This window comes from Atractosteus spatula, chromosome 3 (assembly GCF_055471065.1).
Source record: "Atractosteus spatula isolate fAtrSpa1 chromosome 3, fAtrSpa1.hap1, whole genome shotgun sequence".
NCBI classification, from domain to species: domain Eukaryota; kingdom Metazoa; phylum Chordata; class Actinopteri; order Semionotiformes; family Lepisosteidae; genus Atractosteus; species Atractosteus spatula.
The window spans coordinates 68400785-68418375 of record NC_142708.1 but is presented as its reverse complement, the minus strand read 5'-3'; the positions used below and the strand labels follow the sequence as shown (position 1 = coordinate 68418375).

At 47.8% G+C, this 17591-nt stretch overlaps 2 protein-coding genes and 1 non-coding gene across 5 annotated transcripts; 2 read left to right on the top strand and 1 right to left on the bottom strand.

The window, feature by feature from the left end:
- Positions 1–559: 559 nt before the first annotated feature.
- LOC148838400 (U8 small nucleolar RNA) lies at positions 560–694 on the bottom strand. The gene has a single exon (XR_016090897.1). It is a non-coding gene; the product is annotated as a U8 small nucleolar RNA (small nucleolar RNA).
- A 283-nt stretch (positions 695–977) lies between these two features.
- LOC148838399 (transmembrane protein 107-like) lies at positions 978–6087 on the top strand. 2 transcript variants are annotated; one of them, XM_088911052.1, is made up of 6 exons: positions 978–1029; positions 2347–2457; positions 2850–2917; positions 3400–3500; positions 4301–4397; positions 5470–5651. In XM_088911052.1, exons 1-6 carry the CDS (start codon positions 1027–1029, stop codon positions 5537–5539), a joined length of 450 nt encoding a protein of 149 aa, XP_088767178.1. In that variant the 5' UTR covers positions 978–1026; the 3' UTR covers positions 5540–5651. The 2 variants fall into 2 exon arrangements, with proteins under 2 accessions (XP_088767178.1, XP_088767179.1); XM_088911053.1 differs by lacking the exon at positions 978–1029 and adding an exon at positions 1345–1575 and having other exon boundaries at positions 2266–2457; positions 5470–6087.
- Positions 6088–6902: 815 nt separating this feature from the next.
- aurkb (aurora kinase B) lies at positions 6903–15333 on the top strand. 2 transcript variants are annotated; one of them, XM_088910995.1, is made up of 9 exons: positions 6903–6967; positions 8375–8431; positions 9593–9677; positions 9867–9918; positions 11065–11256; positions 11953–12091; positions 12492–12640; positions 13709–13883; positions 13974–15333. In XM_088910995.1, the coding sequence occupies exons 1-9, from the start codon at positions 6962–6964 to the stop codon at positions 14145–14147; spliced, it is 1029 nt and encodes a 342-aa protein (XP_088767121.1). In that variant the 5' UTR covers positions 6903–6961; the 3' UTR covers positions 14148–15333. The 2 variants fall into 2 exon arrangements, with proteins under 2 accessions (XP_088767121.1, XP_088767120.1); XM_088910994.1 differs by having other exon boundaries at positions 11062–11256.
- The last annotated feature ends 2258 nt before the right edge of the window (positions 15334–17591 follow it).

Below are 17591 nucleotides of genomic sequence, written 5' to 3'. Positions count from 1 at the left end.
TTACTACATGGAGAGTTAATGTGTGAGATGTTTACTTTTGCGATGTTTTTTTTCTGATTAAAGTATATTTTATAAGAAAAAAATATGCAATTATTATTATTATTATTTGATGTATGTAAAAAATATTACTTGGTCACATTAATACTTTTCCTCCTTACCTCTGGCAGTTAAGTTTTTTTCTGTTTTATCTTTCATCCATTTCCTCTCCTCTATTTGTATTTGTAAACACAAATTTGTTTACACATTTTATTATTTATCCTTCATTTCCTGCTGAAGAAGAGAAGAAGAGAAACACGGTTTCGACTGTGGAGTTTCCTAAAAACTGGGGTATGATGGCTCCATTATAATTAAACTAAAAGCAACTAACAAAAAGCAATTATATTTTCCCTTCGACAACGGTTTCGATGAAATCATGGGATTGATATAAAAAACACAAGTAGGTAAAACGAATAAGATCAACAAATCCTTAGAACATTTTTTTAAAACCATGTAATCTAGACACGCCTTTATCTTCTTTTCTTATTTTTAACAAACGCAGTTGGTTTGATCGTCAGTGAAAATCAGAACGGAATTGACGAGGGTGTTGCAGTCCTCATCAATTGTGAGATATTAATCATCATCTCATCTCTCTCCATTCATCATGTTCTGAAACTCCATTGCTGGAGTAACAGGTAAGGAACTACCTCACTGACGATACTATATAATTGCTACCGCGGAGTTAGTCCTTAATGTTTCGGGTCGAACCGGTCATGGTAGGAAACGACAACTGGCCCATTTTAAGCTTCAATACTCGACCGTACAAGCAGCAGATAATGTCGATGAGAGTAGGAAGTAGTTCCCAAGCGCTCGAGGCAAAAAGGATTCAATAGCCGTATTTAACAAGTTTTATTTCAGTAAATCGTGAGCGGTTCATTTCCCCCAGAAACCCTTGCGTAAGTAATTTACATATCGTGGTAATTAAGGCGTTCCCAGTGGATCGGCTGTCAGTGCCTGTTAGCAGAGCAATACAGTATATAGAGCAATATCATGGTGTGTTTTATACACTTTTTGTATATCATGGATTAAACACGGTTGGATACATACACATATATATATGTGGTGGTGCTTCACAAAAGGACAAGTGATGGAGTTGATGGTGATGGAGCTAGTTCTCATCTAATCAAAAGTTTTAACAAACATGTGGCAAAAGAAAACTGTCCTTGTTTGCTACAGTCTGGAAACACACGCCCGATCTGTTTTTAAGTCTCCATAATTTTTTAATTTGCTATTTCGTGTCACTTCCGCGATTTCCTTCGTCACCCTGTAAACGTCAGGGTTCTCGCGAGAGTGCGCGGAGATCTGTTCAGTTGCTGTAGCAACGACAGCGGGCGGCGTGAGTGTCGATTGTTTAGTGAGCTGTTGTAAACTATGAAGTCTAATTTAAGATTTTTAAGCATAATTTGTGCTTTCATCTCATGTTCCTTTTAACTCCAAAAGTGTGTTGTTTTTTTATTTTTGTTTCATTGGTATCATATTTGCGGAGGGCGCTGGATTGTATTTGTCGGTTTGAAAATAAATCATAGCTCCACCTTAACGGTAAGAAACGAACAAATTGTTTTAAAATGTGTTAACTCTTAAATTAACACAAAAGGCGGGCACCGTGTGGCGTCCTGGGTGTTTTGAAGCATGTAATACAAGTCCAGCGGTGTCGGTAATAATTCCACTAGATAATGTTATCTATTGCGCAAAAAAAATCCGTTTTTCCTAATTCCTAAAATACTTGGTGTTTGTTTTACGAAACATTAAGAAAAACATTCACGTTCAACCGAGTTTAATAAAGAAGTGAGGAGGGACTTCGTTAGTGGAGTACGAGCGTAGTGAACTTGCATCATTTTAACATTTTGAGCTTCTAGTCACGAATAGTCACTTATATTCTCCTAATTGTTCATCTAAGTGATATGAAATGTAGCTTTCTTAGTCTGTTCTTGCTCGCTCCACTTCTCGGTACCAGCAGTAGGGTGTTCGGTGAATCTTTCCTAGTGTTTGAGCTCTCGTGTGGAAAGATGGGGTCGGATCTGTCAGACGCGCCCGGCTGAAGGAAAACAGTCCAGTTTCAGCTCTCACCTGAAGAAGGCTCCACGGCCGAAACGTTGTGTTCTCTTTCTTCTTTTTTTCAGCATGGAATAAACCTATTACTTGTTCCTTTGCAGCCTACGCATGCTGACGCAGCTACCCACCTGAACTACAGTTTCAGCTCTGCCCTGTCCTTCTGTTCTTCCTCTGCAGGTCCCGCGAGCCTCGGTGCCACCTGGCCTGGGCTCTGCTCTCCCTGACCTCTGACCTCTGACCTCTGTCCTGCCGACCCAGCCTGGCCCGGCCCCAAAAGTAGAGATGTCTGCTGTGAGCAGTCTGGTTCCGGCCCGGTTCCTCACCCTCACTGCGCACCTCGTCATTGTCATCACAATATTTTGGTCCCGGGTACGAGTCCACACTTCCAGCAGAACCAATTGTCAGGCTACCCGTACGTCTTAATAAGCAACCAGTCTTGCAAAATTCTTAATAGTTTTCTGAGATCTCTAGTGGCTTTCAGCTTCAGTTAGTCCTTCCAATAGGTCTCTTACCACTGCTCTGTGCTGTAGCGCAGTGTAGTCAGGGCTATGCTCTCGTAACAGGAAAGTTCTGGGTTCAAATCCCAGGTGACCCGCTGTACACATGGGTACAGATATGTAAGTGGGAAATAAATTGGGAATCATAAATGTTGCTGTGCCTGAAGATTGATAGCGATGTGGGACTGAGTGCTGTGCCTGGTGAATGTACCCCTGATGTTTGGCCTTCTCCCTAACTAGTGTCTTGGTGTGTTTTCCTCTCAGGAGAATAACGTCCTGGCCTGCCTGCCTTTAGAGTACACACAGGAAGAGTACAACAGCCAGGATACGCAGTAAGTCCAACGGAATTTCGACATCATGTTTAAGATCGGTTGTCTGCCACAATATTAGGGACCCCCATTGCGAAATGGCGGCAGCCCAGTCCCACCCCTTTCACTCGAGTGTCTGTGGAGGGGCAGTGGTGTCTGGGTTTGACCTGTATCACTGGTTTCACAGCAGGATGGAGATCTGGGAGGTTGTTCTGGCCAAGAAAGGTGATGGATGGATGGTGTCTGATACCTGCACCCTTTGTTCTACACACAGAGGAAGTTTAGTGATTTCATTGCGTGGTTCCTAATATTTTGGTTAGTGAGTGGGCACTGTACCACTCTGTATTGTATGTGTGTTTCTGTGAAAGTGTTGGTGCTGCCTGTGTGTAAATCTTTACCAATGCATGGGAAGAACTGTGTGTTAAGTGTCAGTTTCGGGGTTCTCTCCCACTATTAGCCTTCTGACGTTTTGTGGGCGGTTGCTTCTCTCTGTGCCCGTGTCGCAGGCTCGTCGTGGCCCTCTCCGTGACCCTCGGCATGTTCGCCATCGAGCTGGCTGGCTTCTTCTCTGGTGTTTCCATGTTCAACAGCAGCCAGGGCCTCCTCTGTATCCTTCACACGCTGCCCAGGACTGTGGCCCGGGCCTCCCTGGTCCCTTCACAGAGCTGCCCGAGGCTGATATGCTGTTCCCAGTGCAGAGTCTGGTCTCCCACCTGTTGAATTTTAGTTGGGAAGCATGTGGAGCTGTGATGGACAGCCCTGAAGTTGACAGGACCAACTTTCCCTAGGGGCAGGGAAATACAGAAAGCAGTTGGACACTCCGATCCAGCTGAGGATGGGTTGATGAAGATCGGAGAGAGAGCAGGCACAGGCAGGGTTTAGCCGTCAGTGTGTCAGGCAGGGTGTCCTGAGAGTAGCGCAGTGAACAAACAGGAGGGAAAGATGTCATCTTGCTGTGACATGTGAGATGTCCTGATATGAGTGTATCTGAGATGGGTCTCCACTGCGATGGAGTGGCTTCCTGTCCAGGGTGCATCCTGCCTTACATCCAGTGCTTGCCGGGATAGTCTCCAGCTGTCCCGCAACCCTGAACTGGAAGAAGCAGCTAGGAATCGGGTGGCCGGAATTAGAGATGCATGTTTCGTACGGTACGCAGCTGAATTTCTGTGTTTTTCTAAGAGCCGATAAAGTTGAAAGTGCTCTGATTAAGCGAGCTGTAGGTTCAGTGAAGAGATCGGTTAAGAGACCAGGAGCTGGCCGACACTATGGGGTCACCAGGACCAGCAGTGGGGATCCCTCTTTAAGGCTCGGGGAATCTGGGTTTGACTGGAACGGGTTCTCGTGGCCATAAGGGCACCCCGCAAGCGCCTGGGGTTACCACTCCCTGACTCAGCCACTGCCCTCCAGCCACTGCGGCCCACGCCAGCGCCGGCGTCGCGCTCGTCTTCTTCCTCTTCGAGCAGTGGGACTGCGGCCTGTACTGGTGGATATTCGCCTTCTGCAGGTCAGTGACTGAGCGACTGACGGCACAGGCAGACCGATGCACTAACGGGGGGGAAAAAAGCGCTTTAGGTCTGTTTTTGGGACTCACTCAGAGAGAAGACCGAGCCCTCTGGTCCATACGGTGCTGGTTTGAGCCAAAACAGTAAATGTTGGTCGCCCACAAGACATTGCAAGTAACTGACTTGGCAGTTTAGTTGTCCAGGGTTCCCCCCTTATCTTGAACGCAGTTAGTAGGATACTAAAGAGTTTTAATTAGGTTTACCACTACAAAAATTATAATTGTGTTTAGGGAAATTGAGTTGTGATTTTTTTTTCCAGAAGGAAACACTTTGCACTAAGGCAGGGTTGAAAATAAAAAAAATTTAGAATTTAGAATAGTAGATCTTCTCTGTGTTGCAGCTGTAGGTTGATTCCTACCTTAACTAAGGCCTCCTTGAAGAAAGAGCTAAGTCTTAACGCAAATGTGTGATGTGAGCACATGTATTTGTTGCCACATCTCTGAACACAGAAGAAGTTCCTGTTGAAGACAGTTATCCTTTTTGAAGACTTTAAATGAAATGGTGCTTACAGTATTGATAAAAACAATGAGAGCACCCCCCCCCCCACCCTCCCCTCAGTCTGGTTTGGTTGTTTTTCCCTGACTGGCGCCCCCTGCCAGCCCTGGCCTGTCACTGCAGCGCCTCCGTCTGCCTGTCCTTCTTCGTGTTCCAGAAGTGGGAGTGCTGGACCTACTGGTATATTTTTGGATTCTGCAGGTAAAGTTGCGCGTCCTTGCAGCTGTGGGACTCGGTGGGACATGGGCCTAGGGGTCAGTCACAAGTCGGGGATGTACAACCCTGTCCTGGACAGTCACACTGTGTCTTTCTCCTCTTATTTCTTACTAAGCCCTGAACAGATTAATTGGGTCAATATCTCACCTACTATTAACCCTATCAAGGGTTTGATTATTGAGCACTCAGGTGGACCAAACACTGCAAGCGTGTGGATCCCCAGGACAAGGGTTGGGACTATAATCTATATTCAGACTGTAGTGTAAGTGGTATTGATCCCTGTGTTCTCTGTTGTGTTTTCAGCGCCCTGCCTGCTGTTGTGGAGATCTTCCTCTTCATCACAGTGTTTGGGCTGAAGAAGAAGCCTCTGTGAGCCGGGAGGCAGACTCACAGTTAGGGCACTGCTGCCCTCCTTTCAGCTGAACCGTGAACCACGTTCCTCCCCTCCACCCAACTGGAGAAAATTGAACCCAGCGCAACCCCCCCCCCCCTTCAGATTTCACCCCGAGGTCGTTCCGCGGGAACTCGGCCCGACCAGCTCGTTCGGTTCACGTCTTTACCGACGCTGTTGCTGCTTATCAAGAAAACCGTCCACACCCGGCCTCCATCTCCTCTCGTGCAAAAAAATCAAATAAAAGAAAAGGCAGGGGGCCAAACCGTAGCCACGCAGTGCCCGGCGGTTCCTGCGGCCCCAAGCTGTGTGTCCCTTCACTGCAGGTGCTCCGGGTGCAGAAATACAGGCCGGCTCTTCGCCAGGGTGAGCGCCCGCAGCAGAGAGAGAGCAGGCCGCTGGCGGGTGAAGAGGAAGAGGTACCCTTGCTGCTGGCAGAGCCTGGCAGCTGCTAATTGTCAGTAATTGGGTCAGTCGGCAGGGGCTCTTGATCTTTTTATATTGTTCTAAAATAAACAGCCAACTTGACAATAAGCAGTCTGTGATTTTTATGCTGGTTACCTGTTAGGTGTTGTGTGTGTGCATGGCAATTTTATTGTTTTCTGCCATGCTTTTTTCCCCCTATTATTATTGAGAGGAAAATAAAGGTCTTTTGCTGGCGAGCAATGTGCTGACCTTACAAGGCATGTGAGGAGACAGTGGAAGGCAGTGTGACTGATATTGCTCCTCTGCTGTCAGGCTTTGCCTTCTGCTTTTAGACAGGGGGGGTCTTGTTGGAGCTGCCCAGCTAGCTCTGCAGAAAAGCACAACACAGAATGATGCGGTATACTGTACACACCTCCATTGAGGATCACATCTCTGTACGCAACTCAAATATTGGGGCAGACTTCCCTTAAAGATACATGCCCGACCCCAAGAAGGACTGGTGTATGCTTCAATTGAGTGACTTCAACAGCTCTTTTAAAGGCTAATTTCGTGATTAAATTATCCTGCTTAATCGTGTCTCGCACTTTTTTTTGTGCTGAATGTTTTAATAAGATGTGGACTGGATTTTGGATAATTCTTTGTCCCAATGTTTTTGGTTGGTTTTTTTTAATCGGTCAAACCGATGATTTTATGGTTGACAACTACGCTGGAGGAAGAAAACGAGGCTGTAATATTTGAGCGGTGGGCGTCAAGCTCTCCTCGGAAGGCGTGCTTCTCACTGGGCAGTTCAGAAAAGATTGTCACCTCGAGTACCCAATGAGCGTTCCTGATACCGGCTGTGTCGTTATCGCCCTGGCCAATCACAAGCTCAACCCCTCACTTGGCTAGTCCAATCAGACGCCGGTTTGGATTTAAACATTGGCGGTCACGCTCGTGGGGGTTAGCAACTGGCTATTGAAGCAGGGAGCAACAGTTCATATGCAGGTAAAAATGTAATTTAAAAAATATATGTATTATTTGCGATTATATTGGAAGACGTTTAATAAATCCTTTCCTGCGCTGTTTATGCTAGTTGTTTTTGATTTGTTGGTTTCGTTAAACATCGTATTTGATGTGGCTTTTTTTGTAGAGTTTTGTTATCGAGTAACGTTTTAAAGTATTTTACCCGTCTTTACCTTTTCACTTCGTGTATAGGAGCTTATCTCCCTTTAAAACGATTCTCAGACGGAGGTAAACCACAACCTGAGGTGTATTTTTTTTTCAGCGGGTAGGTAGTTTAGGTAAACAAAAGGCAAATCATTTGTAACTGAATAACTGTTGGTGTATCGATCTGTGTTCATTTACTGGGACCCTTTCCGGATTCGCCTTGAATTTAAAATAAGACGGCCGGGTGTCTATATTCCAAAAACCCAGAGGCACGACACGAAAAGAAACCGCTGGATGCTCGTTTGGGGGTATAAATATCCGGTTTGGGGGTATGTATATTCCAGACCCGGGTGGTACAGCTGAATGGACGTACGGTATTTAATCAACTCGACATCACCCGTGGTTCAGCACTCCTTCATGTTAGACTTGCTAAGGTTATTGTAGTAGTTCAAGTAAGTAACTGCGTCAGCATGCGTAGGCTGCAAACGAACAAGTTCTCGCTCCTCCGTGCTAAAAAGAAAAGGAGAGAGACAACGTTTAGGCTATGGAGCCGCCTTCAGTGTGCGTTCGGGTCTCTTGTTTCTTTACTGTCCCAATAGCTGACCTCTTGAAAGCCTCCAGCGCACGGATTTCAACAGGATGCACAGGCCGCAGCGCACAGTCGAGCTCAAACGCGTCGTCTTTAAAGCGCCTCTTCTTGTGTTGCACCTTAACGCTTGTGAGACGCTGCAGATCGCCCTGCGGTGAACCTTTTAAGATGGCGAGCGTCTTGCCCCGTAACTCAATTGGTGTTGATCTTTAAGATCTGACCGGCTCGTAACTGCAGCAGCTGTAAAATCGCCTAGTGGACACAACAGGTTTTTGTTTTGAGCTTTTGTTCTGTGACGTTGCAGAGCCCTTCAGTAGACGACTGTTTTTTTCGGTGTAAACTGCATTTTAAATGACCGTTGGGGGGTCTTTTCGATTTTCTGTCTTCTGGTAGTTTATCCATTAAACGCCCGGTGATTGGTCCTTTAAAAAAAGATGTCAACAGCTGTAGTTCCTCTCCCCGCCACCAGGAGGTCTCTTAATTTAGTTAAAATTAACTTATCCGTTTTTATATATGGCGCGTCTCACCCCGAAAGATAACCAGAGTGACTTTCATATATGTAGGAGGGAGATGTCTTCATCCACGGTTTTACCGACAACTTTGGAAGGCGACCTGAGAAATTGCTTAAGCATTTGACTTGAATTATAATTTTCCAGACAGGGGAGATGTCAAATAAAGAAAACCAGGAGCCCAGATCTGCTCTGAGACAACCGGTAAGTTCTGAACTGTTGGTCTCCTATTAATAGATTTGCCCCCCCAACATTTTTTTTTGAACGTTGTGGTGTATTGATTTGTATGTTACGCAATAATCAAAATGCATGGTTGATATCTTGTTGCCCCCCCCCCCCCAACCAAAACTGTGAACCGGAGTGCATGTGTTCTCCTGCATTGATTGAAAATGGGTGATGCTATCTTTACACAAAGGGGGGTGGGTGTCTGGAACAAGCTGCCCTGCCAGCTGAGAGCGCTGATGGCTTAGTGTCCTTCAAGAAATGTCACGGTCAGGTCCAGGTATTAAAGAGGTATGGAGCAAACCAGATGAGCAAGATGACTCTCCTCATGAGAGACCAGTCGTATGCTCTTAGTTTTTAACAGCCCAGAGTACTGGTGTTACTGGGTTGGCAGGGGTGACAGGGTTGAAGAACTTGGCAGTCCAGCAGGAGCATGGAGTAGAGTTGCTGCTCCTCCAGATTGAGGGGACTTGGGTGTTTAGTGAAGGTGCCTCTTGGCACCTCCCACTACAGGTGTACTGGGTACAGCCCACTGAGAAGAGACCCAGGCCAGATCCTGGACGCTGGGGGGGGGGGATTATATCTCTCGGCTGGCCTGGGGTTACCTGGGAGTCCCCCGGGAGGAGCTAGAAACTGTTTCTTGGGTAAGGGTAGTCTGATCTGCACTGCTCAGTCTGTCACCTCCATGACTCGTGCCTGGAGTAAGCGATTAGAAAATGACGGTATTGACAGCCTATTCACTAGTCTTGACCTAGAAGAGAAAGTACTCTTCTCGTGGTGCATATTTCTAGGTGTCTTCTGCGTTCCAACTGTGCATGTTATTAACCCTTCCGTTTCTTATAAGCTGCACATAATTGTGTGGCTATCTGCATTGTATGAATTACAGAATGGGACTGACACTGGGGTACCCCCTGCTCTTCAGACAGTGCTGAAGTTGTTAAACTGGCCCAATTCCGCCATTAACTGAACTGGAACAAGAACGTTTCGAGATGCTGGATCATTCCAGTCGTACCTACTGTGAGCCTGGTGTTCAAAGTCTAAGGTGGCAGAATTGGGTGTCCTAGACAGCAAGGCAATTTCTTGTTGCAGGAATGTTGTTTGAAATGAAAAATCATTCACAATTTTCTCATCTTCCTTGCCAAGTTTGGAACTGTGCCAGGAACGATGGGGCCCCAACGAGTCCTGAGAAACCCAGTTTCTGAAGCCACCAGCCACAACTTCATCATGGGTCAGTATCAACATGCTCATCAATGGTGTGGAGTGATCACTGACTAAAGCATATTGTGGCAATTCCTTCTTGCTTTATTTCCCAAGAGGAGCATCTTGAAAAGTAGCCTTAAACTGCAATTGAAGGCCCAAAAGCGCTTTTAATGTTTGCTGGGTTATTAAATACTGACAATTGCAATTTTTCTCCCAGGCCCTGGAAGAGTAGCCGTCTCCAGTAATCAAAGCAGCTGCCTCCGGCCAGCGTAAGTATCTCTGCAAGTAGTCCTAAAAGAAGAGTTCTGGGTTGTACATAAGACAATAACAGGGTGAGGGAGTATTTCACTAAAAAAGACACAATGGTTTTGTGTTCGCTGTGTAAAACACAGATGGTGTTCCAGAACAGCACTAGTTCCATGCACGAACAGCGGTCTGTCAAAATTGAGCGGGGGCAATAAAACTTCCAACACTTATGTTGGAGCCTAGTGTTTCAATGGTTGTTTAGCTTTCCAAAAAGAGGAAAAATTGGTAGCGTGAGCCTTTACCGGAGTGTTTAGTTACAGAAATGAACTTTTCATATATATAATTTTGTTCACGTATTGTGGCTCCAAAGGTATAGTATTTTTGTTCCACTTCAGTCTTCTCCTCAAGAGCTGAGTTGCTGTCCCCTGCCCTATGCTTTCAATTGGTATCATTTTTTATACCTTACAAACAATATTTAGCTTCTTTATGCCTGTTTAACAAGATACGTAGCCAAGCCAACCCCCTTGGGTTCAGAATAATAATCTAGCAGCTGTATTCACGACGTCTATGAATAAGCATGTATGTAAATCGCAATTTAAGGTGGAATTTTTGAATGCATGTTTTAGTCAGGTTGTAATTCATATGCCTACTTGCATTATTTGGACAAAATTAGTTGTTGGATTAATTGATTAAAAATAGTCGATAGATTAATCGTTAGTGGCAGCCCTGAAATAGTTTCCCCTGGGTGCTGCGCTACAATCGGTGGGATGAAGGTCGGATTTTAGCTGAATAAAAGGAACAGCTCCTTTTTTTTTTTTTAAGAAGGTGCAGGTGGTGGTCATTGTGGTATGTAATTGATCTTCATTATACCACTTCAATATACTGGCTTTGGTCACAGTTTGTTTTGGGCCTCGGCAAGCCTTTGTGCAGACGTGCCTTGCTCTTCTCGGTCTAGAAAGGACTTCCTGTTTAGTTTCCACATGCCTTGTGGTTCAGTTCTTGCTGATCTTGAAACCCAGTGGGTTGTAATGGGGGTTTGAATACCCAGATCTCTGTCCAGTTCAAATCTAGTTTGCATCTGGTGGCTCCTGCGGCGAGATCTGTCCATGTGGGTCGTTCCCGTCCGGCTCCGTCCGCTCTAGCGTTCTTGTTGCTTCGCTCCCCAGCAGGAAGCGCTTCAGCATCAAGGACTTCGACATCGGGCGTCCACTGGGCAAGGGCAAGTTCGGCAACGTCTACTTGGCCCGGGACCGCAAGCTGAAGTTCATCGTGGCGCTGAAGGTGCTGTTCAAGTCGCAGATCGAGAAGGAGGGCGTGGAGCACCAGCTGCGGAGGGAGATCGAGATCCAGTCGCACCTCAGGTCAGCGGAGGTCACAATGGGGTTCTCGGGTAGGGGGGTGGGGTGTCCTGGTGTCTGTGGGCCTCCGTTCCGGCTCGGCCCCTTGTTACGCCTCTTTCCTGTAGGTGCTGGTAGTTGCTTAGGACTTGCAGGCTGGGAGTGGAGCGTGTTCAGTGGAAGGATAGTGAAACCATCAAGAGCTGAAACGTGCGGAATAGTTCTGGCCGTCAAGGTGCCCCAGAGCGAAATGAAAAGCGGGGAGATGCTGGGGACACTAGGATTGGAAACTCCTGATCCTAATGGCTCTCTGCCCCTCCCAGACTGTCCCTCACACAGTTTTTCAGATAAACTGGGGGAGCTTCCCAGGTCCAATCAAGCCTGTCTGCTGCAGTTGTGACCTCCCCAGAAAGACTGTTATCTTGCATCCTTACATACTCCAGCTCCAACCTTCCCAGGTTTGATAACTGACACCCGCTGAGTCGTACCCACAAGACTCCGGATATTCACACGTACACATTGCCCTCTGGTTAGTTTTCTTTAAGCTGTTCATGATAGATTGTATGTGTGCTTGTGTAGTGCGTTTCCATTCTGAGTCCCCACCTGCTTGAGCACACTGTAGGAGTGTTTGAGCTTGTCTTGAATCTACGTGTCCGACGCAGGTAGGAGGGGAAACTGTTGAGCTCATCGCCCATCCCCTTCCTCTCTCTCTCTCTCCAGGCATCCCAACATCCTGCGCTTCTACAACTACTTCCACGACCGGACGCGCGTGTACCTGATCCTGGAGTATGCCCCGCAAGGGGAGATGTACAAGCAGCTGCAGCGCTGCGGGCGCTTCAACGACCAGCGCACCGCCACGGTGAGGGGGGTGGGGGTTGGGGTCGGTCCTGGACCATGCTGGGAGAACCAGTCCAGCACTGGCTTGTAGCTCAGGCTCAGCCTGGTTCTCCTAGTGGTGCTGGTTTTAGTTCTGGGCCAGGTCTGGTTGGTCAGGGCAGCTTAGATCAGCCACTCAGTTTTGGTTGTGCAGTGTTTGCTGAGCTGGAGGTGCACCAGCGCCTTGTAGTGCTGCAGCTGTGCAATCGATCGATCTCTCAGGTCTCGGCAGGAGGTGTTACAGGCAGGTGGGCTGTACCTCCGCCCTGGTCAGAGCCAGCGGAAACGGGGTCTCTGCTCTGAGGGTCGGCACGCCCCAGCTGATTGGGTTATTCCAGGTTGCCCTGTGGGTGACAGCTGCCTGTCCCTCTCTCTCTTCCCAGTACATGGAGGAGCTGGCGGACGCGCTGCAGTACTGCCACGAGAGGAAGGTCATCCACAGGGACATCAAGCCAGAGAACCTGCTGCTGGGCTTCCGCGGGGAGCTGAAGATCGCGGACTTCGGCTGGTCCGTCCACGCACCTTCCCTGCGGTGAGCTCTGCCTGGGTTCTCTCCATCTGCCGCTACAACGCTCACTTCTGTTACTCTCCTCCACCCTCATGCCTGCTGACACCATTATATGCTCAAGTTAGACCACTAGCCCTTTACTTGGCAAGTGATCAATTATTATCTCTATTGAGCTGTTTTTTGAAGGATCTCAGAGAATGTTTCATCAACCTACCGGCACATCTCATTAAATAACCCCACCTCTCTCCGTGTAAAGTGATTTCTATGCTGTAAGCACTTGCTGATCAGTTTCCACTTGGAAAAGGAAACTAACCATCTCCAAGACTGTGGTCTTTACCCTTGGATTCATGAGTTATTTCCCAACAACCTAGTATATGGAGAAAGAGGTGAAGTTACGGAGGAAATATCTCCCTGTACCCACTTCAGCCAATCGATTTGTTTAGAGGAGGGGCCTGGTACTAATGGCTTCTCGTGCACCATCTCTGATTACAACTATGTGCATGGTGGTACACTGCTCTCCTGTGGTGAGCTGTGAGCAGTCAAGGCCCTAATGGGGTGAAGAGGTGTTTCTGTATCTGCTATAGTCTGTGAAAGATCCCCATGTTGGGTAGCTTGGCTTTCTCCTTATGTAAACTCCACATAGACTGGAGCTTTGAGTGACATTGGTGACTAAGTGTGGATAAAAGTTGATTTATTCAGAAATCACTGATAATTATACAGATAGAGCTCCTATGACACCTCTCGCATTCCAGGTAATCAGTCTGCATCCACAGATGCTTTATAAAGAGTCAGCAATTTATATTTACAAATGTGAAGCTGCCCCACAGAGACCTGAGCAATACAAGTCAGTTCCCTTGTGAAGTACCCTCTGAAGATTATTTTTTTGTGTGTGTTTGGAAAATTGCTTACTGCTGACGTCTCTAGGGAGGCTACTTTTCAAATCCTTTCGTTGCAGCTGCTTGTACAGATTCAGCCTGTTGTGTGAATGGATCCGCAGTATCAATGTTTAACATTGAACTGAAAGTCTGGGCTTTGAATTTTAGGTCCAAAAATACAGCCCGGGCTTGTAGTCAAAATGCCTTTCCTCTGCAGACGGAGGACGATGTGTGGCACCCTGGACTACCTGCCCCCCGAGATGATCGAGGGGAGAACCCACGATGAGAAAGTGGACCTGTGGTGTATTGGGGTGCTGTGCTACGAGTGCTTGGTGGGGAACCCCCCTTTCGAGACCTCCAGCCACACCGAGACCTACAAGAGGATCACCAAGGTAGGGGTCGTAGCGCTGTGGTGTAAGGGCTGCCCAGGGGCGTAGCTGCTTGGCCTTCGCCTCTCGGCTGACTGCCCCCTCTCTCTCCAGGTGGATCTCCACTTCCCCAAGACGGTGTCGGAGGGCGCACGGGACCTGATCTCCAAGCTGCTGCGCCACAGCCCCGCCATGCGGCTCTCGCTGAAGGGCGTCCAGGAGCACCCCTGGGTCAAGAGCAACTCCCGCCGCGTGCTGCCCCCCGTCTTCACCCCCAAGAAAGCCTAACTGGGGCATCTGCCGGCGCCTGTGGGACGCATCGTGGCCTTTCTTGGGGTCTGCACGCCTGGCCGGAAAACGAAACCCTGCTGCTGTCCGAACCTCCACTCCAGGGAACTGCAGCTCTCTGTGCAGAGCCTCTCCAATCCAACCTTCACTGAACCTCCACAGACAATATAGCCGCGCCCCTGCAGAAAACCAACCTGCCCCCCTGGAGGTGGGGGTGGGGGGCTTGTCCTGATCTGCGGTCATTCCTCTCGAACCTCAGCTACTTTTCATCCCTGTTCCCTCTGCTCTGTGAGTTTTAGCACCCGTACCTTCTGTGTGGGCTCTGCTGGAAACAACTGGCTGGCGCCCCCTGGTGTCGGGGAGGTGGAGGTGTTCCTCAGGACCTGAAGCCTTGGACCTCAGCAGCAGGACAGGATCTTGGCTGTGAGGTTGTTAGAAGGACAGGGACTGTCTTGACCTGTCTTTAGTTTTTGGAGTTGTAGTATCTCACTGTCTCTGTTAATAGCAATTCCTGGAACTCGTTATTCTGGCTGAAAAATTTTTTTTATGCAGGTTTATGAAAAGTCTTCCACGGTCAAAGGCACAGTATGCCATTCGTGTATGTCCTGTCTTATATATGTTGTCTGAATGTTCTCTCTTGTATCCCAATGTAAATAAATTATACTGGAGATCCCAGTGTGCTAAGTGTTGGCCTGGGGTCCTCAAGATGGCATTTTTGAATTACAGCTGTTTCGAGGGAGCTTTGCAGCTGTCTGTAAGGGAAGAATATGCAATTCTCTGCCTTGAATTATCTTGAAAGGAGTTAAAACGAGCTGGCTCAAGCGGCCTTTTTTTTTAGTGTTGGGACTGTGACTGCCTTTTCTGGAATGTAGAGGCGCTCGGACTGCTTCAAGCAGTGCTGCCCAGCACCAGACCTAGTGCAGCCTGTAGGTTTTCATGTCAATTAATGAATCAATTGGCTTCATTGGAGCTGTATAACAGCTGCTGGTTGATAGGCGGTGCTTTGTCCAGAACTTTATTTGGCGAATGAGAGTTCTGGTGCCAGTAAGCTGTTCTCATAGGTTGGGATTTGGAAATATTAAGGATTAGCGTGACTTCTTTTAGACTGTTAAAATCTACTGTTTTTATGTTTTGTCGCCACTGGGATGTGGTTTTGAAAACCAATAAATTCTTTATACAATGTAAGGTGCTGGATGTTTCTTTATAGCTATTTACTGTGGGCTTTTAACAGTGATGCAGGGCACGAGTAGAATAAAAAAAACTCACAAGAGGTGCTGGACTGCACATACAATGTTATCTCTGCATTCAATTCCTGTGACTCTAGAAAAAGAGTGATCTGCTTTCCTGAGCCATACTGCCATTTCCTGCTCTGGTTATTCCCCTTCTAGTGAGCAGGTTCACCGGTTTCCGGTGATCTTTTATCTATCAACCTCCTGCCCATCAGTTGGCTGTCGTTCTGTGCTGTATGTTTTGCTCCCTCTTGGGAACATCCATAAACGTCTCTCCAATCCGTGTTTGAGTGAGACGAGGTTAAATCAGACCTAGTCGTGGAAGTTGGCGTGGCTGACTCGACCATTCCCATCATCTTGCTCGGGTTCACAGGGAGGGTTTTTTGCCGTTCCTCTTGTGATGAAACGGCACCTCCAGGGGCAGGTCTGTCTGTCGCTGCAGAGCTTCAGTCCTGTGTGCAGTGCCGTGCTGTCTGCTCCAGGCTTGGGGTGCTGCACATAGACCAGGAAGGATCTTGCTCTCTTCTGGGTGATTGTGCTCTGATTGGCGTTTGTCTGTGTTTTGTGTCAGACCTGCTGCTTTTAATAATCTGGGGCTCTGCATGGTTTCAAACCAGAGAAAGAGTTCTTCACAATCGCTGAGCATTTTTTCCAGCTATGGTGTGGTTTTGCCAAAGAGTGACTATAGAAATTGCTGAATGTCTAGTGCTGGGATAAGTCTGACTTCCACCACACTTCGACTTGTAGTGTTTTAATTGGCCTGATCTCATTCTTGAGATCTCTTATTGTCCCCTAGTAACGAAGAAGCTTTCAATTTGCTTATGATATTTAAAAGTTAAATGCTGCTATATGCAGAATAATTCAAAAAGTTTGCAGTAAGTCAAATTATTGGTTGAATGAGGGGAGGGGACGTGAGCAGGAGTGTGGTTGCACAGGGGGTCCTAAAGGCCTGGATTGGGCCAATGGCCTGGTTTGGGATGCAAGCAGAACGCCGGGCCTTTCGTTTGTGATTTAAAGTACCCCTTCTGACGCTGTGACTGGCAGAGCACTGTGGCACTTTGAATTCCAAGATGCTGAAGGCACTGTCGCCTGCTCTCTGCCAGCCTAAAAATAGCTGCCGTCAGGCCGGCACGGGTGGAGAGGAGTCGGGAGATTATCCGATGCGACAGTGGCAGCCCCCTCCCCTCCTTTCACACCCGTCAAGTGCAGCAGTGTTGAGGGTGTGAAGAGGGTGCTGGGACCTAATTAACACCTGGGCCTGGTGTGAGAGCCTGGCTGCCTGGAATTCTTTAAATCTGAAGTTGAGGTGTTTGTGTGGGAGAGAAGAAGGGGGAAAAAAAGAGGCGAGAAGCAACTATCTTGTTGGCGATTTCCCCCAGGATTCCTAGAGAATCCGTAGGCAGCGCAAGCACAGAAACTGGAGATGTGTGGATCCGTTTCAAACCAAGCAGCTGTTCCTTAACCACCTTTTATTTTTATAAATCTTTTTGTTCTTGAGCTCTCCAAAGATGTTCAGCATTTTGAGTGCATTGTAGTGGCATAAAGAAGGAAAGATGATAATTGCTTACACTTGTATAGTATTTTTCTGGACACTCCACTCAGAGCGCATCACAAGTAATGGGGCCTCCCCTCCACTACCACCACCTGTGCGCAGCCCCACCTGGCTGATGCAACGGCAGCCCTCAGTGGGGAGGAGAACAGAGTGATGGAGCCAGTTCAGAGAGGGGGACTATTAGGAGGCCATAACTGGTAAAGGCCAGGGGGAAATTTGGCAAACACCCCTACTCTTTTTGAGAAACACCCACACAGACTGCAGGTTGAGCGCCCCCTGCTGGCCCTACTGACACCTCTTCAGCAGCAACATTAGCTTTTCCAGCAGGTCTCCCATCCAGGTACTGGCCAGGCTCACAGCTGCCAAGCCTCAGTAGGGCTGCCAGTCGTGAGCTGCAGGGTGATATGGCTGCTGGTAAGTCAAGCCAGGAGAGAGCTTTCCTCTCGATGCATTGATCTGGTGCCCCAGGAGATCATTACTCAGGAGTAATGGGGAACAGATTCCGTCACCAGATCTCCTCCACACTACTCCTACTCCCAGCTCAGATCCTCATTTTTTCTACCTGCTATCCACAGGCACTGCCCTTCCTTGTAACAGCTGTCCAAATTAATCTTGTGGGTGACCAGAGAGTGTCAGTTTGTATTAAAGAGCTCAAGAGAGGAG